Here is a 26,385-nt window from a genome sequence, read left to right on the forward strand (position 1 = left end):
TTTATGTAAAATTTTGAGTTTCAAATTTTCTCCCTCCCTCCTGCCTTTCCCTCCTCCCAAAGATGGTAAACAATTTGATATAAATTATATATGAGGAATGAAAAATTTCAAAAGTCATTGTGATAACTAAATCTGGTGGAAAACATGGGAGTTTGGAGATTGTACTGGGTTTGAATTCTGGCCCTGCCAGTCACTGACTGGTCCTGTGATTCCCCTCTCTGGGCCCAACTCATTTCGATGCATGATTTTCAGATTAGTTTATCCAGCCCTCACCTCTCTCCTGATGGACATCTCAAATGGATATCCCACAGATATCACAAACTCTATGTGACCAAAAATAACCCATCATCTTCCCCCACCTAAATCTGCCCACTCCCAAATTTCCCTGTCATTGTCATTGTCACTATCCCACTCACCCAGGTTTTCAACTTTGGTGTCAACTTCAACTCCTTACTCAGAGATAATAATTGGGGCATAAATCCAACCTTTAGTTTAGTCTATAAACTTCAATGGCTTCCTATTGCCTTCAGGATTGAATATAAAATCATCTTTGGCTTTCAAAGTTCCTTATGACTTGACTCCCTTTCTACCTTTCCAGTTTTTATATTTCATCTGTTAAGTCTTTGCAATTGGGGTTAAGTGACTTGCCCAGGGTCACACAGCTAGGAAGTGTTAAGTGTCTAAGGATAGATTTGAACTTGGGTCCTCCTGACTTCAGGCACTACACCACCTAACTGCCCCTAGTCTTCTTATACTTTGTTCCCTTCTCCATCTGCTAGGACTCCTACATATGTTCTGGACTTCTTGGTATTTGGGTTTCTCCTGACTGAGGTCTTTGTCCCATTTTTAGAAGGCTCATCTCCACCTTCTGGCTCCATGGATATCCTTCTGGATCGATCTCAAACCTTACCTTCTCCAGGAAGCCTTTTCTGGTTATACCTCCGATTTACACTCTATATATTTCATATATAAATAATTATTTTCACATGTCTCCTTTTTAAGAATGTGGGATCCTTGAAGGAAAGGATTGTTTTTGTTCTTCTTTGAATTCCAGGTTTTAGTACAGTGCCAGGCACACAGTAAGCACTTAAATAAATGCTTATTGATTTGCTGATCAATAGTTTCCTCATTTGTAATATGCAAATAATGATAGGGCTTAAGATCTTAGTCAGAGGTATCTAACTCAGTGGATAGAGTACTATGTCTGAAGTTAGGAAGACCAGCTATGTGACTCTGGGCAAGTCGCTTAACCGTATTTGCCTCAGTTTCCCTCATCTGTAAAGTGAGCTGGAGAAGGAAATGGCAAACCTCTCCGGATATGGAGAGACAAAGCTGCCACCTTACAAAGCTAAGTCACGTAATCACTTGCTCCGGTGCCGCCGCTGCAAAAGCTAATGACTCACCTGCAAAGTCTTTCTTTGTGGCCCTCGGCTCAAAGTCCATGGCATACAGATCCGACACGGTGACTTGGCAGCCCTGAATGCTCAGTTCGGTTACCGCTGCATCCTTCAAAGATCCATTCATAGACTTGGGCTCCTGATGTGCATAGACTATGAGCACGCGCTTCCCTGGGTCAGAGAGTAAAAAGGAAAACAAATCTCCCCTGAGGAATGGTTCTAGTGCTTAAGAACAGCCATGGGGTGAGAGGGAGTGTTCCCAAACGCATCAGATGGATGAGTAATATGTAAAACAGCAAGGCTTTTATTACAGAATATCTCTAATCACATAAGGGATATTTCAAGTTATAAGTAAAATATCCCAGTGACACAGTGATCAGAGAGCTGAATTCGCAAACCGGGAAAACCTAAGTTCAAAGCCTGCTCAGATACATGAGGGCTAAGGGATCCTGGACAAGCCATGTAACCTGTCTGTGTCAGCTTCCTCATCCATACAATGGGGATACTGACAGCATCTAACTCAGGTGTGTTGGGAGGATAACTTCAGGAAGTAACAAGCCTAGAAAGTTACATAAGTGCTAGCTATTATTAGCCAATGACCTTTGGTGGCAATTTTATCAGTCACACTCAAAGCACAAAACAATACATTAGGTCCCTATCATAACATGGATGATTAACATAAAGAGTAAAAAAGACATCTAAGGTTTGTTTTTCTTACCTGGTAAATAAAAACCAGATAATTTCTGATAATTTCTATCATAACATGGATAATTAACACAAAGAGTGAAAAAATACACCTACGGTTCATCTTTCTCATATGGTAAATAATGTTAGATAATTTCTGATGATTTCTACCATAACATGGATAATTAACATAAAGAGTAAAAAAATACATCTAAGGTTTATTTTTCTCATCTGGTAAATGAATACTAGATAACTGGAGAGGAAAGTTTCTGATAATTTCTACCATAACACGGATAATTGATATAAAAAGTAAAAAAATACATCTAAGGTTTATCTTTCTCATCTGGTAAATGGATACTAGATAATTTGAGAGAAAGATTTCTGATAATTTCTACCATAACATGGATAATTAACATAAAAAGTAAAAAAATACATCTAAAATTCATTTTTCTCATCGGGTAAATGAACATTAGATAATTTCTGAGGTAGTAGCTTTAAGTTTTGATCTGGAAATTACACAAAAATAAGTTAATTCAAGCATTTATTAAATGTCTCCTATGTTTAAGGCACTATGCTAGATCCTAAGAATGAGAAGACAAAATTTTTTCTCAGTATATAATTATATACTATAATAATTTGATATATGTTTAGATTATAAGTTGTTTTGGTCATATGTGAAAATAACTTTTTATATATGAAATATATAGAGTATAAATGGGAGGTATAACCAGAAAAGGCTTCCTGGAGAAGGTAAGGTTTGAGATCTTCTGGAAGGATATCCATAGAGCCAGGAGGGAAAAAAGGGAAAGTTACTGCTATAATCACTCCTGGGTCTGTGAAATTGGGTGTCAGGAATAACAGAGTAAAAGTTAACATTTATATAATAATAATAGCTAACATTTATATAATATTTACTATAGGCTAGGCACTATTTTAAGTTTTTACAATTACTTCATTTTAGCCTTATTACAACTCTGGGAAGTAGGGGCTATTATGACTCCCTTTTTACAGATGGGGAAACTGAGACAAACAAATTGAGTTGTATAGAATCAGTGCTAATAAGTGTCTGAGACTGGGTTTGAATTTGTGTCCTCCTAATTACAGGCTTGGTGCTCTATCTACTGTTACCACCCAAGCACAGAAGTTGAGAGTTTGAGACTTATCCATATGGGAAAAAAAATTCCCTTTCTACCCAAGCAGACAAAATGTCATAAAGCTTTTGTTTGAAAATTGTCAACAAAGGGGAATCTCTCCCCTCTCAGTTTTCCATTCTATTTCTGGAGAGCTCTAACTGAGGTGTGTATGTATTTTATTTGTATGCAACATATAGATAAACATAAAACACACATAGAATATGTGTGTAATATCCATGCATATATATGTGACATATATGATGTATATGTGTAACATAAAATACACATAGAATATAGGTATAATATCCATGCATATGTATGTGACATATATATAATGTATATGTGTGTATATATAACATAAAACACACATAGACTATATGTATAATATCCGTGCATATGTATACGTGGCATATATGGTGTATATGTGTGTATATGTGTAACATAAAATACACATAGAATATATGTATACTATCCATGCATATGTATATGTGACATATATATTATATATATATAATGTATATGTGTGTATATATAACATAAAATACACATAGAATATATGTATAATATCCATGCATATGTATATGTGACATATATATTGTATATGTGTGTATACATAGAATATATGTATAATATCCATGCATATGTATATGTGACATATATATTATATATATAATGTATATGTGTGTATATATAACATAAAATACACATAGAATATATGTATAATATCCATGCATATGTATATGTGACATATATATAATGTATATGTGTGTATACATAGAATATATGTATAATATCCATGCATATGTATATGTGTGTCTATATATCTATATATCTATATATATCTTATTATATAGACACCTTGTTAGGAAGGAGTATATGTACATGCATATATGTGTCTGTATATGCCACAAACACATGTGTATATGTGTGTGTGTGTACCATACGTACATACATACACACACATATACCTTCCTAACATTATTAAACTCTTTTTGCATTTTCTACAGTTTTTCTGCTTCTATTTTCTGGGCCAAACATGACAGTCCTTTAGAGGAACAGAAAAAGGAAAAAAAGCATTTGTTTAGTAGCTGCTATGTACTAAGTACTATACAAATATTATCTTCATTCTCAAAAACCCTAGAAGATGGGTGCTATTATTATGCCCATTTTATAGTTGATAAAACTAAGGCAAAAATATCACCCAGTTAAGAAATAAAAGGCTACATCTGAGCTCAGGCCTCTCTGCTTCTGGCTGCCTCTAGCCCTATCTACCTCCTCTCTCCTCCAGGTTAAATATCACAGTTTCTTCAACTAATCCATCCTTGTACACTCAAGCCTTTCTTCTCCGGGCCCTTCAGTCTATCCATGCCCTTTTCGGCTGGGGCACACAGAAGGGATCGCCATACCTTACAACTGGAAGCTGGTTCTTTCGGCTGTGATATTTTTTCAAGTACTGAACTGTTCTAACCCCCATCTCCTCCTGGGCTCTAAGGCTCCTGGAAAGGGATTAAGCTCAGAAAATAGAAGCTAACCTAAAGCGGACTGGTTTTTGATGAGCTCAACTTTATTTACAGGGCAATGAAGTTATGTCTGGGTCACTTGATAATCTCTCTCTGGGCCCCATATACGCCCATTTGCACCTTGTAAAAGGCCTAAAGACAATTCCTGATCGGATTTCAGTTAACTAGGACTGTCTCCAAAATAATCTGACTGGGAAAAATTAACCCTTTAAAGTGAACTAGAAAGTCAACTTTTCTCCCCACCCCCTTTTTTCCCCAGACCCACTGCCCAGATTGTTATTAGAATTACATATAAAGCGCTTCTGTCTCTCAGTTTCCTCACCTGGAAAATGGGAATAACAATAGCACCTGTCTCCCAGGCTGCAGTGAGAATTAACTAGAAAGCACTTTTATCTCACTCGACCCTTCCAATTGTCCAGGAGCTAGATGCCATGATGGCTCCCATTTTATAGTAGAGAAATCTGAATTTAAGTAATTTGCTCTCAAACAAATGGTTACCAGTCCAAAGCTGCATTTGAACTGGGGTCTTACCCACTCCTGACCTACTGTGTCACCTTGTTACCCCCACCTTTGAAAGGATGGCCCTTCATCTCGACCTCTCCTTCAGCAGAATCTGGGACTGCCCTGGGCTGATTACTGAGATTATGCAGGCCTGGACTCTATTTTCTGATCATCTCCATTCCCTGCTGGCCATGCCTCGAAATATATTCCCCTGCCAGCCGCCCCACCCCCCATAAACTCGGACAAGGAGGACCTCCCAGTGGGAAAAACAGAATCCTTTAGAATGATCAAATCTCCATGAGGGCAGGAATCATTTTCTTGCTAGTGTTTGTAACTCCAGCACTGGCACACAGAGTAAGTACTTAACAAATACTTTATATATTTACTTCCATCGTAACCAATTAAATGATACCATCTCTATGCTACTTTAAAACTTTAGAGAAATTACCTTATTTAATCGTCACATAGTCTTGACAGATATGGAGTATTATTTTCTCCATTTCATACAAAAAAAATTACAGGCTCAGAGAGATTATAATTAACCATTATCATCATCATCATTATATTGTCGTTATTTCTGCTAGTTAACATTTATACAGGCTTTAAAGTTTGCAAAGCATTTAGGGATATTGTCTTATTTAATCCTAGGAGCAACACCTTGAGACAATGTACTCTTATCACCCACATGGTTAAGGGAATTTTTCAGAAAGTAAGGCTAAAGGAATTTTCCTAGAAAGTGAGCCAGAAAAATTTTCTAGAAAGCAAGGCTGAGAGAATTTTGCAGAAAGTGAGAATTTTCTCAGGCCCAGGGATTGGGGAATCCAGCTGGGTTCTGCAGAGCTCCAGGGTACTCTTCTCAGAAATCCTTGTCCAATTATCCTTTCCTACAAAAGCATGAAACAGATGGGTGACATGGGGTTCTCTGCCACCTGCCAGAAGCCTGTACTTTAGGGGGTGACTAACAGGAAAACTGCTTAAGTTAGAGCAGGGGGTCCCTGAGGCTGCAAAGGTAAATTCCTGGTTATCTGGCTTGGACTTGGAGAAGAACACACACAATTAAGTCGCTTTAGGCCACAGAGCTATTGTTTATTTATGGCTGAGAGTCTGAAAAATAGACTCGAATCCCCAATATTTTTCACCTCAACTCCAGAAAAAAGGCATCTCTTCTTACCTGCCCTTCCCCAGGGCCGAGGATCCTCCGTCCCCACCAAGGACACCGTCCCACTCATAGCAAAGAAAGGTATTCTGTGCAGACGGCTGCAGGTTAGACACCGGCTCTCTGCAGTTTAGGGGAAGAAAAAGGTCTGAAAGGGGAAAAAAAGGGAAGAAATCATGTGCTCCGGGGGGAGGAACCAATAGCAGTGCAGAGCGAGGTGAGGAAAGGCTTCTTAAGAGATACATTGTGGCTTTTGGGCTGCTGCTTCTGGGGAGGTGAGCGCCCTGGGAGAAATTGTAGAAGATTTTGGGCAGGGAGGAGAGAGGGAGGGAAGGGGGAAAGGGAGGAGAGAGGGGGAAAAGAGGGAGAGAAAGAGAGAGGGAGGGAAGGGGGAGAGAGAGAGGGAGGGAAAAAAGGAAGGGGGATAAGGGGAAAGAGGGGAGAGAGAGGGGGAGAGAGAGAGAGAGAGAGAGAGAGAGAGAGAGAGAGAGAGAGAGAGAGAGAGAGAGAGAGAGCGAGAGCCTTTCCCCACACACTACAACCTTCTTCTTTCCTCCCCCCAGAGTCTAGCCCCTTCCAAACTGAACAACTGAGTGCCTTGCAAGGCCTCTTTGATGAAGGTGACTGAGTGGAGATACGGGCAGGTGATTGCTTCTCTCTGAGATCATCAGATCTCAGATTTAGATCAGAAAAGCCACCTCAGAGACCATGTGATTCCTCCGTTTTATAGATTAGGAAAGTTATTTGTCTTAGGCTGCAGGTGGAAAAAAAGCAGGTCTCTTGATTCCAATCTAGCGCTCTCCACAATGTTGAAATTATAGGTTTTAACTGAATGATCAGATAAGTCTCAAGAAAAAACAAGACTAAAATTTAAAGGGAAAAAACCGTCGCTAGTCCATTGTATGTTTTGGGATGTTTTTATATGTCCAGCAGCCTACCCTAAGACCCAGCATGTAGTAGGTGCTTAATAAAAGCTCTGCAACTCTGGTTACCTTGGAGCCAAGATTGCAGCCGTCTGCCCAGCATGGAAGCTGGGAGAAACCAGGGGCCCGAGACTGGAGCTCCAAGAGAACTTTGAATTTGGAATTTATAACTGTGCTCCATAGAAATGAGCTGAACTGAGAACTTAATCCCGTTGCTCTCCTCTGCCGAAGATTGTAGTGCAAGCAGGAGGGATTACATATCTCCCAAGAGCTGGGGGAGTAATTTGAATATTTGTGATTTGTGAATTTATGATTATATCTTTTGAATTAAATATTTCCATATAAAGGCTAAAAAGGACACACAAGCGAAAAACAAATAGAGAGATGAACAAATAGAGGCTTGTAGAATCAAATTGAAAGATGAGAGAAGGCACAGGATAAAGCCTAAAAAGATCCAAACAAAATAGTCAGTCAGTCTCTGTTTTTTATTTTATTAAATGTTTAGTCCGTGCCAGACATTGTGGCGAATGTTGGGAATACAATGAAAAACAAAAACATCCCCCTGACCTCGAGGACATCACATTTCCAAGGGGTGAGATAAACATGAAAATAACTAAGTACAAATGAAATATATTTCAAAAATAATACCTGTCAGTTAATATAGAAGCAGCCAGGTGGTGCCATAGTATACAGATCACTGGGCCTGAAATCAGAAGAGCTGAGTTCAAATTTGACCTCAGCCGAGTACTAGTTGTGTGATCCTGGGTAAGTCACTTACTCCTGTTTGCCTCAGTTTCTCATCTGCAATCTAAGCTGGAGAAGGAGATGGCAAACCATTCTAGTATCTTTTTCAAGAAAACTACAAACGGGGTCATAGTCAGGCAGGAAGGAACAACGCTTGATTAACTGTGATGAACATGGCTCTTTTCAACAATGAGATGATCCAGGCCAGTTCCAATAAACTTGTGATAGACAGAGCCATCTACATCCAGAGAGAGAACTGTGGGGACTGAATGTGGATCACAACATGGTATTTTCACCTTCTTTGTTGCTTGCTTTTTTTTTTTTTTTTTCCCTTTCTCATTTTTTCCCATTTTGATCTGATTTTTCTTGTGATCTTAGTAATTGTGGAAATATGTGTAGAAGAATTGCATGTGTTTAAACTATATTGGATTGCTTCTGTTCGTGGGGAGGAGGAGAAAAATTTGGAATTTTTAAATTTTGAATTGGATGCTGAAAACTATCTTTGCATGTATTTTGAAAATAAAAGTTATTTAAAAAAAGAATGAAAAACACTAAAGGTAATATAAGGGAAAGGTAGAAGATATAATTTGAGTTGAGATTTTAAAAAGCCATATAAACTATCCCATGGAGGTGAGAAGGCACTGGAGGCCGGAAGGAGAACCAGAGCTGAGGAATAGGGAGGAAAATGGAGGAGTATGTGCTGGAAACAGTAAGCTGGCCACTGTGGTGGTCATTATAGAGTATGCAGGGGCGTGTGTGTGCGTACACATATACATACACACATATACATATATGCACATATACCTATACATACACATATATTGACATGCACATATACATAATACACATACATATACATACATACACATACACTAATTAGTTAATGCATTAGCCTACTGTAATAGGGGTCATGACCGTCCAATTTCCTTTCTAGGGGCCTTGATTTCCTCATCTGTAAAATGAAAGGATTGGCCACTTTATTGTTTTAAGTCCCTTTCCACTGTAATATTTTAAGAGGCCATAACTCCATGTGGTTACCATTCTTTTGTTCTCCAGCCAGAACGCATAATCAAAAAATAAGAAATGGCAAAGGGGACAGGTTCAAAAAATCTTGTAAAGATTTGTAGAACATGATGCAAAGTGAAGGGGGCAGAATCAGGAGAACAATTTACACAACTTTTATACAATATAATTGTACGATTGTATGCAATACAAAATATACAATTTTATTCAATAATAAAGACAATCACATTTGACAGATAAAAGAACTCTGCCAATGCAATGATCAGAGGACTGAGTTTCCCCTTATTTGTGATGGGGTTTCTCTGAGATTATCTCCAGTTTGTCTCATATATCTATCTTGTCCGAACACAGTTGTTTGGTATCTTTCCCTTTATATTATGAGGTCACAGAGATTTTTTTGGTCTTTATATCTCTGGTGTTTACAGAATGCCTGACACATAGTAAATACTTAATAAATCTAGATTAATTTGGCCTGACTTGACAATGATGAACTATGCTACACATTTCTTGATAGAAAGGTGATGGATTAAAAAGACAGAGTGAAACATGCATTTCTGGACATGAATGAAATAGGAATTTATTTTATTTGATTATACATATTTATTACAAAGATTTTTTTCCTCTCTCTTTTATATTGGGGGTATAATAAGTAAAAAAAAAGAGTTTATGTTAATTACAAAATAATATCAAATAACTGGTCTCAAGATAGACTGGAATATAGAATATATGTACATGGTGACCATTCAGTTTAATTTCTATGGAGCAGTGGAAAGAATATTACATTAGAAATCACACAAACTCTGTTCAAAATCCAGCTATGCTACTATCTTTGTAAACCTGTGTAGGTTGCTTAATTTTTCTGGGCTTGATTAATAAAATGTGGGGAATTGGATTGAATGATCTATTATGTCTCTTGAAACTCTAAATAAGAATCATAATTACTATATAGAATCCAATTCTTCCCCTACTGGAAAAATAATGTAAGGCCTATGGATTTTAGAATACAACTCTGAATCATCTTCCTTTATGAAGTTCAGCATCTAAATTATGATATAAAAATTAATCCATTTTGGGAGAAGTTTGGGGAAGGTGATGTAAAACCAAAAGATATAAAAAATTAAAACACAATAATTAACACTGATGGTTAATCATGAGCTAATACAACCTAATTACCATCTTCAAGTGATATACGAACATAATCTCCATGTTATATTAAAAAAATAAATACAACTCTGAGAGCAAAGACATATTCTTACAACCTGAAATCTGGAGCAGCGCCAGGAATAGCTTTCACACTGATGAGAGGGTCACACTCATAGGGACACAGGGTCTTCCAGCTGGTAGGTGCCTGAGAAGTTTGGGCCAGTACTTCCAAATCCTTATGAGCAGAGGAGAAGAGTTGAAAACTTAGGGAAGCTGAGATATGTCTAAAGCATTATCCTAATTTTTAATTTTAAAATTAAAAATTTTTTTAATATGATTGACTTCCTTTGAAATTATTATTATCCCCATTTTACAGATGAAGAAATTGACACAGAGGTTAAGTGCTATCTTCTTTAGTCAGTGGCAGGAGCTGGGGCAAAGTGTGTTTAATCAATGAAGCTAATAATTTGTTGAAGCCTTCTTGGGACTCAGTGGAGTATAAACTCCTCAGAGAGCACACTTCATTTTTTGTTCGTGTTTCCTTAGCCTTTGATGGAATGCCTTACAGATAGTGGTAAACAGGATTAAGAAAACAAGTAAGTACCATGGAAAACAAGCATCACAATAGAAAATGAAAATGAGGGGCAGTTAGCTGGCACAGTGGATAGAACACCAGCCCATAGTTAGGAGGATCTGATTTCAAACCCAGCCTCAGATACAATTCTGTCATCCTGGGAAAGTCACTTACCACTGATTGCCTCCCCCCCAAAAGAAAATAAATACTGAAATGAGAGATAAAAATGATCACAGAGGATAAATTGACTATCAATTATATAAAGTTAAAAAGATTTTGTTCAAACAAAACCAATGAAGTTAATATATTTGAAAACTGTTCCTTTTTTATTTATGTTCTGACCTTAACAAACAGCAAATAAGATGGGCATTATCCTACACGTAACAACAAAAAAAGTTGTACATGAAACTATAGATTTGCATTATCTGTAGCTTGCTTTTTTTAAAAAAAAAATTTATATAATCAGTTCATCTTGTAACTTTCAAAAATGTCTTGCGTGCCCATACTTCTTTCTGACCTTCAGTTCTCGTCTGCATGTTTAAAGAAGAAATGACAGAACAGGTAGTTCCTCAGCAGAAGAAATGGAAAATGTCAAGAAACATATAAAAAATTCCCAATCACTAATAACTGAAGAAATGCAAATTAAACTGATATTTCAGTTGGTAACCACTGGTGATGTGATGATGTCAGGTGGTTAGGATGGTAAGGATTGGAGATGTCAAAAAAGGAAAACGACATTTTTGGAGGGGCTGAAGGAAAACAGGCACACTGATGTATTTGTCTGTTGACCTCTGAGTAGTTCTAACCGTTCTGAAAGGTAATTTGGAACTGCGTCTCCAAAGTCACTAAACTGTTCATACCCTTTGATCTAGCAATAGCATTACTAGGCTCATACCTCAGTGATCAGAGAAAGCAAAAATGATGTGAGTATGTAATAATAATAATAATAGTTAACATCTCTGTAGGAAGAAGAGGAGGAGGAGGGAGAGAAGGAGAAGGTAGTGATGGAAGGAGGAGGAGGAGAAGGTGGGAGGAGAATGAGGGGGAATTAGAGGAGAAATTGGCAGAGAAGGATGCAGGGGGGAAACAAGTAATGTAAAAACAAAAGATTGCAGCAAAAATCCTTCCTTAAAAAGATCAACAGCAAAGCCCTTTCTCTGTGCGTGTGCTAGGTGGAGAGAATGAGCCTTATATAAGCCTTTGCAAGAAACTGGACTCACCAGCCCAAAAGCAACTGCAGAAAATATCCTGGGAAAATCTGCTTCCTGCTGTCAAGACTTCCCGGCTCACAAATCCCGGTGTCCGGCCGAGCAGGCGCTGCCAATCAGGGTGCGGGTTTCTGCAGCCTCCTGGGTCGGGGCTGCTCCCGGGCCCTCTATCCCAAGCCTTCCTTGCGGTGACTGGCTGAGAAAGGCTGCTGCGGAGGCTTCCGTCTCTTGCAACTAGTACTGTCTGAAAATTGATCCAAACTCTCCGACACCGCGGCTTCCTCGGCTTTCCTGCCCGGGAGGAGAGCGATGGATCGCTCGCTTGCCGGCTCGCCCCTTTGGCGGCGGGGTCGCTCAGCTAATCGTCCTGCTTTGTGTCTCGCTGGGGATCGCTCCCCAGAACCGGCCGACCCCCGGGGAGACGGGAATTCACGGCTGCCTCTCCGTGGTCATGCTGCTGGCAGTAGGTTAATTTCATCTATTTTTTTTTCTTTCAAGATCAAATATTGGCCGGCTAAACAGGGGACATAAAAAGTGAGAAAGAAACAGATAAAGAAATTAAAGAAACCTAAAATATTTTTCTTTAGTTAAAATAACTTTTTATTCTATATAGGATTATAGAACTCGACATTTAAGAATCCTGCCCAGGGCTGCTCTCTGGCGTCTAGCATGGGGCAAGTTGGCAGGTCATGGGGGGAGAACATTCTACCCTGTTCGAGTATATATCGAGTATATGGTGAGGGCCAGTCTGGAGTTTGGTGAGGGAGTAAAGCATCTGCCCCTGATCATTTGCTCCCTCACCAAACTCCAGACTGGCGCCTAGTCATTTTTCTTTAAAATCCCTCCTAAGTATACTGCTCCGGCTAAACGGTAGAAATAAGAACGTGAGAAAGAAACAGATAAAGAACTTAAAGAAACCTAAAAATATTTTTCTTTAGTTAAAATAACTTTTTATTCTATATAGGATTATAGAACTCGACATTTAAGAATCCTGCCCAGGGCTGCTCTCTGGCGTCTAGCATGGGGCAAGTTGGCAGGTCATGGGGGGAGAACATTCTACCCTGTTCGAGTATATATCGAGTATATGGTGAGGGCCAGTCTGGAGTTTGGTGAGGGAGTAAAGCATCTGCCCCTGATCATTTGCTCCCTCACCAAACTCCAGACTGGCGCCTAGTCATTTTTCTTTAAAATCCCTCCTAAGTATACTGCTCCGGCTAAACAGTAGAAATAAGAACGTGAGAAAGAAACAAATAAAGAAATTAAAGAAACTTTAAAAGCATTTTTCTTTAGTTAAAATAACTTTTTATTCTATATAGCATTGTAGAAAAAGTAAAGGCACCGTTAACTCACCACACTGTAGATTAGGATGGCAAGTCTACCTATCTAAACTAGGGTTTAAGAAATTGGAAGTGAGCAAATCCTACCAAAGTCTATTTGTAGTTGTTGGTTCCCTGCTGATCCAGTAAGAGTTTCCCTCATTCACCTACACTGATAATTTATCCCCACTCTATTAGCTCCCCACCATTTACTTTTTTTTGTCAGCCAAAGGACCCAATTTGTTCAAAGCAAAGGCATTTAATGGACTTTGCCTAGTAAAATTAATTTGTAGCCAGTGGCTCCACAAGACTCTGAGCTTTCACAAAGGAGTTTCAATCAAGGCAAAATTTTCTCTTTAACTCACTGTTTCCATCTGGAGTTGCTCCAGGAACATCTTTAAAATAAGGAAACATTCTTTACAAAGATAAAGACATAATCAGAGAAATATTAATTACCTGTGGTTAGATTGTGCCACTATAATAAAAATGACAATACTATCCAAAGTAAAGTTTTAGGTGTCATGTCAATACTATCCAAAGTAAAGTTTTAGGTGTCATGTCAATACTATCCAAAGTAAAGTTTTAGGTGTCATGTCAATCTAACTACCAAAGAATTACCTTATAGAGTTAGAAAAAATTAGCAAAATGTTATCTGGAAGAACAACAGAACAATAATCTCAAGGGAAATAATCATTCATTCAAAAAGGATTTATTAAGGACCTACTGTATATTGGGTGCAGGGGAAAGAATCTCTACTTGCAAAGAGCTAACATTTTCTAAAAAATATATATAATATATACATATACATATACATATGTGTATATATATAAATTGAATAAGTATAAATATATGCAAAACAATTGTATATAAGGTAGTTTTAGAAGGAGGGCACTAGAAGTTGAAGAAATGAGAAAATGTTGCTTGAGATTCATCTTAAAATGAAGACTCACAATAAAAAAAGTGAGAAAAAAAAGGCCTAACGATTCCAAATTTCAAACTATGCTACAAAGTAGTAACCAACAAAATTATATATATATTATATAACCTGAAGCTCAAATACATTTGCACAAGACTTCTCATTGATGGAGACGGATTACTTGATGCCCTGATACTCCATGCCTGTGAGAGGGGTGAGAACTTTGGAGAAGAGAGATTCTTGTCCTTCTAGCTTCCAACTTTAAAACAGGAGAATCAATAGTTCCAGATTCTCCTCAAGGAAAGGTTTTTGAAGGAAAATAAAGATTCTGAAGAAATGATGGCACATAGAGGAGGCAACATCCACATTCTTATCCTCAACTTACCATGCTAGAGACTTTGGAGAATTTCTCTTTGGTGAGATATGGGAATCTTTATTTTTCTTATAGTTGAGCTGAAATATTTTGCTTTCTGATGAGGGAATAATTGCTTATTCACCATATATGTTGTCTGATTTGCTCTAAATTATAGAATTCCTTTGCTATCTATTTGCTTTTGGCTTAGATAAATGGGTTTATTTGCTATTCACTATATGTCTGTGTAATTGGCATTTGGTAGTAAGGATGTCAGGCCTTTGGATATGTAGTTTGAAACATTCCTTTCTCATTAGAAGCTCAGCTTGAACATTAAAATTATTTTCCTAGATTAAAGATTTTTTCGGGGGATGAAGCTAGATATGATCCCAGCTCAATATATCCCTTTTCTCTGAAGAGAGCAAAGTGGTCAACCTTGTGTCCTCAATCCCCTGTTTTCCTCATGGTAAGGATCAAAGTGCCTCTTGGAGAGGGGTGGACAGAGGAGATTCTAAAGACATCTTTTATATTATCTAGATAGAGTTATGTGGACATATAGGGCATCACATATATGTCCTGCAGTAGAAAGATTGATCACTCAAACTGATCAGGTACCCAACATATAAAAGCAAATGAATATAGTATCACAATATTCTGTAAACATGCAGACCTTGACTGGTGAGGTAAGAACACAATTCAACTGCTGGGAAAATTTTCTAGAAAGAAATCTGGCAGAAATTAGGTTTAGACTAACATCTCATACTATATCTAAAGATAAGGTACAAATGGAAACAGATTTTTGGTGGTAAGAGGTTATATTATAAACATATTAGAGGGACAAGGAAGAAAATACCTTTCACAGTTGTAAAAATGATAAGCATTCAGAATGAAACAAAGGATAAAGGGTATCACAGAAGAAAAAAATGGATAATTTTTAAAATAGTATTTTATTTTTCTAACTACATGTAAAAATAATCTTCATAATGCATTTTTGTAAGATTTTGTGTTCTAAAATTTTCTCTCCTTCCTTAACTTCTCCCCTCTCCAAGACAGCAAACAATTTGATATAGGTTAAATATTCAATATTTTTAAAATTACCGTATTTGTCATATTGTGCAAGAAAATCAGACTAAAAGGGGAAAAACACAAGAAAGAAAAAATACAAACAAAAAAGGGTGAAAATACTATGCTTTGATCCATATTTAGTGTCAATAGTTCTTTCTCTGAATACGATTGGCAAAAAAATGGATAAATTTTGATGGCAAAGAATTAAAACATTTTTGCATATATAAAATCAAGAAATTTGAGATCAGAAGAAAAATCATTAATTGGGGAAAATTTTTGCAGCAAGATTTTCTGATGTTAGAACTGATAAGTAAAAACAAGTCAATCCCTTAAAGATAAATAATCAAAGATATAAACATGTATTTCTCAAAGAAAGAAATGTTATTAACAATGATATTTTAAAAGTTCCAAATAACTAATGAAGAGAGTAATGCATATTGAAACAACTCTGATATCTTGCCTCATACCAATAACATTAGCAAATGCTACATGACAAAAAAAAAAAAAAGAAAGCTGATGATTGTTGGAAGGGTTATAGGAAAACAGGCATATAGGAAGATTTACTGATGAAATGGAAAAGAAAGATGTGAAGTGGAACAGATTTCTATAGGGATCTCTTCTCATTATCAATGATGGTGAAATCTACCAGGTTTGAAGTCTGTATTATGTGTACATATTATATTTATATAGAATAACGTTATATATATGTGTGTGTGTATATATATACTTTTGCTAGGGCAATTGGGGTTAAGTGACTTACCCAGGTCATACGCTAGGAAGTAAGTGTCTGAGGTCAAATTTGAACTCAGGTCCTCCTGACTTCAGGGCTAGTACTCAATCCACTAACTGCCCCAAAGTACTATATAATATATACTATGTATTATATATAAACATATGTATATAGGTTAACATATATATTTGTAAAGTGATTTACCCAGGGACAATACACACACACACACACACACACACACACACACACACATACATGTGCATAAATAGATAGATACACTTATACATATATTTGCTAACTTGAGAAGATGGGGATAGGGATGCAAAGTTAGTAGGTAATAATAGATATGTTTTCACCTTCCTCTCCAAGATCATTAATTAAATATATTTTTAAAAAAATGAATAGAAGAGAGCAAAAAGGTATAGGTTGCGTAAATGGAGCAATTTTATTAGCCTATTGAATTATAAATTAATTCAAATTATATTATTTTATAGATATTTTAAAAATACTTATTACAATATAATATTATATTATAATATAATAAATGTAAATTAATTTAATATTAACATATTAAATTATCTAAAACATATTTTATAAGTTTCTATATATAGTATAGTTGTAATATATATTATGTATGTGAGTACAAGTATGAATGTCTCAAATTAATATATTTTCAATTTGACTACTCATGAACACAGCTGTTTTCTGTTTTTCTGTTAAATGTTGTATTTTTCAAACAGTTTTACATATATACATATATATGTACATGTATGTATGTGTGTATACTTTGTTTTTCAAACTGTATATACATTCCCCCCCACAAAAACACATATAATTCTTGAGAGACAGCATGTCTTAGTGGATGAATTGGCCCTGAATTTCTAATCTCGTCTCTGTCGCATACTGACTATGTGACTCTGGGTAAATCACTTAGCCTCTCAGGGTACTTCAGGACTTTTAAGTTGAAGATAAGGAAACAATCTAATTGGTAGAGGGAATTTCTCAGGATTTCTTCATGCTAATGAAATCACAGATTTAGTCTCCATACATACACACATATACCACATCACACCAAACTGCATATAACAAAAGTTCACAGTTCTTTATTAAGCCTCTGTTTGTATATTAAAATGTCATTATTAATGATTAAATTCATACACACCCAGAAGAAAATTTAGAGCATTAACTAAGAGGTACAGTAGCCCCCTTGTGGCTCCATGGCTATATTGAATCTACATGATGCTCAAAACACAATTGGGATTGATTTCTTTATCTTGCCAAGAGAATGGCCCGTTTGTGGATGGACTTTTTGCAGTGAGAGGTCCTTGAGGGATCCTCTGGGAGTGAAAGGGTATATGTACTCTTTATTTTAGTCTCACTCATCCTATGCTGGAGAAGGAAGAATGGATGATCTCTGTCCTTGAGGGCATGGGGTAGAATGTGGCAAACTTGGGTGGGCTCTGCAGTGTGGGGGCCAGAGAGGTTTTGGCAATCAGAAGGCAGCCATGGATTTTGTCCCTTTGGGAAAAAGGGGTTCAGAAAGGAAAATGGGAAGGTCCCCAAGACAAAATCTGTTTACTTTGAAATTTTCTTGAGGGCCGTTCCTGTATATATCCTTCTCCTAGTTTCCTATCTTTCCCCTGACAATTCATTTGCATCAATTTGACAAGTATTTATTGGGCATTCACTGTGTATAAGATACCATACAAGGCATAAGAAACATTTTTTGATTGTGTTCGTAAAGGAGTTTCTAATTTAGTACAAAGAAAGGCTAAACTGGGGAATAAGAGAGAAAAACAACATTTCTTATGTAAATAAAAACATGAAAAATGCACCTGACCAAAAAACTCTAACTCTACTAGTAGAGATTAATTTCTTCGGATGTTCAGCTTTACCAGCTGTGAAAAATCTCTTACTGAAATGCAAATTTCCCTGAGAAGAGATATATAAAGTTATATTGGGAGAAAACTGGAGCTATCCAGCTGAAATGAGCCCCAGCTTTGCAGAACACACCAGAAGGTAATCTAGTGCTGTCCCAGCCTTACCTATCTAGCACTTGCATATGAAGTTCAAGGCCTTGGTGGATATTTTTTCCTTCAGTGTGGGGTGGCCCTTGGAGTATGCATTGTAAGATGGCTCCTGATAGTCTCCGATTGTGTTTGGTGGTTAGAACTTCCCTTTTGGTTGTCATTAAACATGGATCATTTCTGACGCAGGAGAGACATTTCTTTTCTACTGGTTTCCAGAGACAGAATTTCTTGGGGCTTGTTCATTTTATGGTGTCATAATACACATTTCCAGTTCCATTTTTGAGGCCACACCCATCTCCACCACTAGATGGCAGAGTCTGTATACCCTATAGTCTAGCAAATACTGCATTTAGGGCTATGGATCTGGATAGGAAAATCCTTCCACTACTGCTTGTCACTTTATCTAAGCTTAGAGAATTAGCTAGATTCCTAAGAGCTTAAATGACTTGTCCAGGATCATAGAAAATCAATTTATTTCCAAACGAGGCTTATTGAATTTACTTTCTTAAAGTAAAAATCCTAAAGTAGGCTCTTTCATAGGTCTCCCTTCTTTCCTTTGACACTGTCAGCAGCTTAGTATGAGCCTTCAGGGCCTCCTACCTGGATTATTGTAATAGCAAGATTTGAAAATCAAGAAGAGATTTTCACAGCTGGTTATTCGCAGCTGATTATAGCCAAAAGTCTTTCCCCACTGCCTCTACTCAGCTGCCACAAGAATGTTTCTAAAATGGTGGTGGTGGTGGTAGTAGTTGAGTTGTATCAGACTTTGTTACCCCATTTGGGATTTTCTTGGCAAAAATATCAGAATGGCTTGCCAGTTCATTCTCCATCTCATTTTACAGATGAGAAATTGAATTAAGTGACTCAGGATCACATAGCTAATAAGTATCTGTGGTCATATTTGAGCAAAGGTCTTCCTGACTCCAGGCCTAGGGTTCTCCCCATTGGTGCCACTTAGACACCCTAAAATGTTGGTCTGATCATTTCACTACCTCCTTCCCTCCCAATAAATGCCAGTGGCTCCCAATCACCTAGAAGATCAAATATAAAATTGTGTTTAACTTTCAGAGTCTTTCCCAAACTTTTTCTCCTCTTCCCTACCCCGCTTCCAATTTCTTAGACCCTTTCCCCTCTCTCACAGGTACTCTGAGATCCAATGACACTGGGTTTCTTATATTAGATAAGACATTCCATCTCCATTTTCCAACTCTAGACATTTTCATTGGCTCTATCCTTTGCTTGGAATGTTCTCCTTGAGGACAACAATTGTCTTTTAAGAACACTGGTCCTGAAGACAGGAGGAGCTGAGTCAAATCCCGCTTCAGACATTTAATCCTTCCTAGCAGTGTGACCCTGGGCAAGTCACTTAACCTCAATTGCCTCAACAACAACAAAAAAAGTCTTTTGCTTTTCTTTATCTTCCACTGCCTAGCATGGTGCTTAGTGCATAGTATGCACTTAATAAAGGTTAATTGTTGACACAGCCAGCATGTGTCAGAGGCAAGATTCCAACCCAGATTTTCCTGACAGTTCTCAACTAAAAACCTCTTCATCTTATAAATGGAGAAATCCAGCCTAAACCCATATGCAAACTCTGTTAAAATATTTTTTAAAAAAATTCTATGGAGCAAAGAGTTAACACTGCCTTCAGTATGTTGAGTAGACTCAGGGCCTGGCAGAGCCTTAGAGCTGAAAAGAAGAGTGAATCCTGGGAGGTGGAGGAACAAAAGAAAGAACAGAGGAAGAGGAAGAATTATTGTCATTTATTAAAGTTGAGAGCATTTAAGAAACAAAGTTCATACAGCATTCAACAAAACTTGGAAGCACAGAAAAGCTGGGAAATGGAAATGTACTGTTTTATATTGAATTTTCTGTGTTCTGTTTTGTACATGGAAATGTTCTTTTTGCATTTTGTATTTAAATTTAAGATGAATAACAATTTTTTTTTTAAAAAGAAGCAAGATTTTTTGGAAAAAAAGCTCTAGCAGATTTATAAAAGAATATTGTAGCAGAATGACAGTAGGGAAAACAATCCCATAGGGAATTTATTTTCCATAGGTGATGAGGAAGATCAAAGTCCTCCAGGAATAGAGACAAGGTATTGACTTTTGAAGCTAAACAATTTCAATTTCTTCATCTTAGCCTGGGGCTGGCTCTTACTTCCTAGATCCTTTGGAATAAATTACTGACAGGAAGCCTAGAGAACTTTTGCCATTCATATATACTCCACAAATAAATATTAACAATCTTCATTTATTTTTACAAAAGATTTTCTTCTTCCTCCTAGCTTTTTCCAGATATTACATAAATTTGTGGTCTTGCTTTAGAAGCTCATCTTACAGATAAGGAAATTGAGGCCAGAATCATTAAATCATTTCTCTAAGGTCACCCAGATAAGGTCTCTAAGGTGGGTCAGATAGTGACAGACCCAAGTTTAAAACTGGAGTTTGTTAATAATCTGATGTTTGGCAACTAAATAGAGTTGGGAGTAAAGCTCTGGGCATGGAATCAGGAGATTCATCTTCAGAAGTTCAAGTCTGGCCTCAGATTTACTAGCTGTGTGATCCTGGATAAGTCACTTAATTCTACTTACCTCAGTTTCTTCATTTGTAAAATGAGCTGGAGAAGGAAGTGGCAAGCACTTCAGTATCTTTGCCAAGAAAACTCCAAATGGGATCCTGAACACTTGGACATGACTGAAAAACAATTTTACAATAATAGCTCATGTTTAGTGGTAAATTGCCTACGGACTTTTCTTAGTCTGTTGTGAGCAACAACTAGAAGTCAAGAGGCAAAGGAGAAGTGTTGACATATGTTACCCCTTCGACCAGAAGGTCTTTTTTTTTTTTTTTTAAAGGGTCTGTTTCAGCATTTTAAAGTACTCTTTCTTGGATAGAACTTATTTTGGAATAGGATAATGTAATGATCATTTCACTACCACCCTCCCTATGACCCCTGATTTAAATTATGTGTCTTCTCCCCACTCACTTTTCATTTATTTCATTCTACTTAAAGTTGAATATTTGTTAAATTTAGTCATTGAAAGACATTTGTGACTCCATTCATAGAAGCCTATATTTTTAAAGCATAATTGAAAATGTTGCCTGATTTAGATAGCTTAAAGTTTCAATATTCATTTTATTTCCTTCCTTACTTTCCCATGTTGGTATGATTAATGACTTTACATGGACATCCAACACTAGCATCATCAGAAGTTGTGTATATGAGAAAGAGAATGTGTTCTTTCAACTATCTGACATATTGTGCTCTAAAATCCAAGCCTCCTCCCTCCCCGCCAGCCATCCTTTTCTTTTTCCCTGGCTCTGATTCTGATTCTCCTGACTTCTCCATCATGTTTTCAGTTCTCTCCTTTTCATGAAACATCCTTCTGCCCTTATGGACTTCTTTCTCATTGATAATTCCTTCTAGAACATCAGTTTTGAAAAAGGCTTCCATTCTATTCCTAGATCTTTGTATTTCTACCTGTTTTTCTTTTTGCTTCTATTTGTATCTCTAGGGCTTAGCACAGTGCCTGGTGGAAAATATTTTCTTAACAAATGCTTATTGATTGAAATCCAAGAACTAGATTTCAAGTTGAAAGAAATAGTGCCTATGAGATCTGTTCTTATAAAAATGTTGTCAAGAGAAAAAACAATGGGGGTGTTTGGAAGTATGACACTGCAGAATCTAAACTCAGAGCTGGGCGGTTTTTTTGTTTGTTTTTTATACTTGTTCCTCTTCTTATGCTTTATATGTGCTGGGTAACATCTGTTTAATCTCAGACCAGCCTCATCAACAGCTGCAATGCAATGGGAGAAAAATTGTTCCAGGAGCTGAGTACTAAGAGGAACCAGTAAAAGCTGCCTGGAAAAAAATAATTTAACTAAGCTAATTTATATGCAGTCTACTAGTTTCTTCCATCCAGGTGGGTCTCCAGAGGCAGAGGCTTTTGAAGTTATTATAAGTTACTTTAAAAAAGTGAATTAGGGAAAGTACCACTGAGTTTCCCACCTATCTTTCCACCACCTACTCCCAAGTTTAAATGTTCTCTAATTATCTTTTAAAAACCCAGTGTGTTTCTTTGAGTGAATCTTTCTATTATTTACTCTCCTCTTCATAGAACTTCTAGAAAGTACTTCCTCTAATCCAACTTTTCCATTCTTCCCTATTTGTTGACATTACTTCTTTTCTTTTTCTTTCTTTCTCTTTCTTTCTTTCTTTCTCTCTTTCTCTCTTTCTTTCTTTCTTTCTTTCTTTCTTTCTTTCTTTCTTTCTTTCTTTTTCTTTCTTTCTTTCTTTCTTTCTTTCTTATTTCTGTTCAGTTATCATAGCCATATTGCTCTTCTTTTGCTCCTCTTAGAATCACAAAACTAGAACCTGAAAGAGAACTATGAGACTATCCAACTAATCCTCTCATTTTACACATGAGGAAACGGAGACCAAAGAAATCAAGTGATTGACTCAACATAATGTGGTAGTCCGTTGTATCGAGATCCAAATGCATTGTTCTTTCTACTACATAAAATTGTCTCATCCTCTGAGTAGTGGAAAGTGTGTGTGTGTGTGTGTGTGTGTGTGTGTGTGTGTGTGTGTGTATAACAGTGGTGGCTTGCTGCCTGTTGGTGAGCTGGCTGCCTGATAAGTTATTTTTCTTTTTGCTTGAGCTAGTCATCCTTTTTTATGGGATAGTTTATTCTCCATGTAGGATTTTGTTGTTGTTCAGCCATTTAAATCCAACTTTATGACCCCATTTGAGGTTGTCTTTCTTGTTTTGCCATTTCCTTCCCCAGACCATTTTACAGATGGGGAAACTGAGGCAAGCAGGATTACGTGACGTGTACACAGTCACACAGCTAGTAACTCTCTGAGGCTGGATTTGAAGTCAGGAAGATCAGTCTTCCTGCCTGATTCCATTCTCAGCTCTCTATGTTCTATGGCGCCACCTAACTGCCCTCTCCAGAGGATATAATTTTCTTTTTGTTTACCTCAATGGACTTTATTCTACTGGGGAGTGATTTTCCAGCTTTCTGATGACCAGCCACTGTTGCTGACTCATTTCCACAGAAAAAGGTTCATGTATTTTCCCTGCTCTGCGAAGATAATGAAATAAGAAGATGAATCAAGAACTCTTTCCATTAATTGTGAGCTCTCAGCCAGAAATCTCCTTCTGGAAAATGGAAGTTTTAGACTCTTCCTGCTGTTCCCAAATTATCCTGTCTCAATGATACATTCAAACAAATAGCACGGGCTGTTTTGTAATTTGTTGATTCACAATTGCATTATGTTTATTTGCTTAAGAAAGCAAAGTAAAATTTTAAGCATAAAAGAGTAAACAAATTTTTAAGAAAAAAAGAATAATGTCTCTCAACACCCCAGTGAAACTCCAAGTTCCAAAGTGGGCATTTGCCCTCTTAGGAAAGAGAGAAGGCAAAAGAAGGAGTGAAAAATGACGATTGCTGGTTTATGTTGCCAGTTTGAATGGCTTTCATGGGGCAGCTGGGTGGTGCAGTGAATAAAGCACCACCCTGAAGTCAGAACCTGAATTCAAAGTGTCTGAGACACTTTGCCCATACTAACTGTATGACCAGGGCAAGTCACTTAACCCCAATTGCAAAAACAAAAAACAACAAAAACAAAACTATACAAACAAACAAAAACACAGTATGCTTCAAGATCACTTTAAAAAATCTTAAAGATGCTCATTGATATCTTAGGTTTTAATTAGCTATCCTATATTCCATTACCTGTATCACTTAATAGGAAATTCAATATCATATCTAATATTTGTTTCTCTGGGGAGTGATATGTTACATAAAGATCAAGAAATATAGTGTTTTATCTTAACTGTATATTTATCTAGACATGGAGTTGACAAGCTAGAGGGAAAAGGACACAAGAAAGCAAATGGTAAGCCCATAACATAGTATAAAGCAGGACTTCTTGCGTTAAATCTGAGACTATGCCTGGAAAGCTCAGGGCCAATGGTCCTGCTATATCTATGGCTCATAGAGCAAATTCTTGGATCAACATAACCAGGCTTTCAAAGCCAGGATTTTTCTCTACTGCTGGGAAAGTGGCTATTTCTTTCAGAAACAGGTCATTATGCTGACCATTAGCTTCATAAATCAGCATCAGAAGACTGACATTCTGGTGAGTTTAGCCAATGTGGTAGTATACTGAAGTCCCTTAGAAGGAAAATAAGCTTGTGGTTGTTATAAGGCAACTTCTTCCTGTACTGTCTGAGTAACTCATAGTATTAATGAAAGGCAAAATATTGATATTTTCCTCCTCCGTAGAATGGCTTTAGCCCCTTGCTACTCCTGGAGCCAAATGCATAATCTCCTCTTTCCAAGAAATTTCATAGTACTCCCTGGAAACTTTGCTCATCTCTTTAGAAGATGACTACATTGCAGAATTTTAAACTTGTTGCTTGTTGTTTTAGACTTGTTAGACTTGTTGAAAAGACAAAAACAAGATTCGTATTCAAAAAATCCCCTTTTTCTTGTAGGAAAACTAGAGTCTGGGATCACAATGCTAGAGAGATCTCTTTTCTAAAAGAAAGGCTGGAGTTCAGGAATTCTTGACATGTCCCTTAAAAGTAGGGGTTTAGGAAGGATCACAATTTAGACCATTTAGCTTTTTTCTGTGACTATGGCTGCCATATAGTTGAGAACATGTATGTTTCTGCCAGTGTCTAAATGAGATTGGATCTAGGTAATCCAGGTCCAGTAACTCTCCTCTCAGGCGATGGGGGTGAGAACATATGCCATGTCCCTATGGTCCTCCTAGATGTATATAATTCTGTTGATGTTTATGAGTGTCCCTGAACATACCTTTTTTTTTTTTTTTTGGTTTCCAATTATAATTGATAAAAGTGAGTATATTTTCCACAAATTATCCTGTTTTTGATCATTTAATGATGGAGTCAATCTGTGATAGGTGAGTTAGAAAAAGGGGGACTGGAAATGTCTCAAGCAAAAGCAGGTAGTCTATACAGAAGTTCATAAGGTCCACTTCACCACTTTGGAGATAGGGAGATAAGGAATGAAGAATGAGGTATGACGTGTCCATTCTGAGAATACAGAATAATTCTCTGTGTGTGTCTCTTTTTTTTGTCTCTGTTTCTGTCAGTCTCTCTCCTTTTGCCTTCCTTCCCCTCCACCTTCCTTCCTTCTTTCTTTTTTCTCTTTTCCTTCGCTCCTTCCTTCCTTCCTTCCTTCCTTCCTTCCTTCCTTCCTTCCTTCCTTCCTTCCTTCTTCCTTTCTTCCTTCTTTCTTTCCTTCCTTCCTTTTTTATTTTTCTTTCTTTTTTCCTTCCTTCTTTTTCTTTCTTTTCTCTCTCTCTCCCTTTCTCTTTCTTTTTTCTCTCTCCCTCTTTTTCCCTCTCCCTTCCTCCTTTCCTCCCTTCCCTTCCCTTTGTCTTTCTGTCTCTCTCTCCCTTTCTTTATTTCTCGTTCCTTTTTTCCTCCTTCCTTCCCTCCCTCTCTCCTTCCCTCCCTTTCTTTCTCGTTCTCTTTTTTTCTTCCTTCTTTCTTTTTCTCCTCTCTCCTTTTCTTTCTCTCACTCTTTCTCTGTCTCTCTCTGTCCCCCTCTCTCTCTTTCTTTCCCTCCATCCCTTCATAAACTTCATTCTAATAAATATCTTCTCTGCTATATTCCACAAGTATCTCCTGCTACCTACAAAGACCTAACTGAATATTCTACCTAGAGAACAAGTTCCCCAGACTTTACCCTTAGCAGAACTACCACTCCCTTGACACTTCATAGTGTAAAATGGTTTAATCAATTTATTTTCCTAACCTGTAGAAAATCTTCCTACTCCTAATCTCTACTACACTAACCTTCTCTTTAGCTCTCCAAGGGTTTCCTTCTTTGTTCATCCAAATGAACTCTTAAGGGGATTTTCAAGAAGTGTGTGGGCAAGGCTTTCTGAACTTTCCCTTAAAGTAGACTGTGATGACCGGGTTAGCA

General features: G+C 37.2%; 1 protein-coding gene across 4 annotated transcripts in view; it reads right to left on the bottom strand.

The window, feature by feature from the left end:
- LOC127544233 (ribosyldihydronicotinamide dehydrogenase [quinone]-like) overlaps positions 1–18,629 on the bottom strand; it is a 28,985-nt gene extending 10,356 nt beyond the window's left edge. The window contains exons 1-5 of one of the 4 annotated variants that reach the window (XM_051970770.1): positions 18,431–18,629; positions 12,019–12,520; positions 10,341–10,459; positions 6,407–6,514; positions 1,404–1,568 (exon numbers count right to left, since the gene is read on the bottom strand). In XM_051970770.1, coding sequence (XP_051826730.1) covers positions 1,404–1,568; positions 6,407–6,464 — 223 coding nt within the window. In that variant the 5' untranslated portion in view covers positions 6,465–6,514; positions 10,341–10,459; positions 12,019–12,520; positions 18,431–18,629. Of the gene's footprint in view, positions 1–1,403; positions 1,569–6,406; positions 6,540–10,340; positions 10,460–12,018; positions 12,521–18,430 lie in introns of all 4 variants that reach the window. The other 3 variants (XM_051970769.1, XM_051970772.1, XM_051970771.1) reach the window with 3 other exon arrangements.
- Between the last annotated feature and the right edge of the window lie 7,756 nt (positions 18,630–26,385).

The sequence above is a fragment of the Antechinus flavipes genome, chromosome 1, assembly GCF_016432865.1.
Source record: "Antechinus flavipes isolate AdamAnt ecotype Samford, QLD, Australia chromosome 1, AdamAnt_v2, whole genome shotgun sequence".
Lineage (NCBI taxonomy): Eukaryota > Metazoa > Chordata > Mammalia > Dasyuromorphia > Dasyuridae > Antechinus > Antechinus flavipes.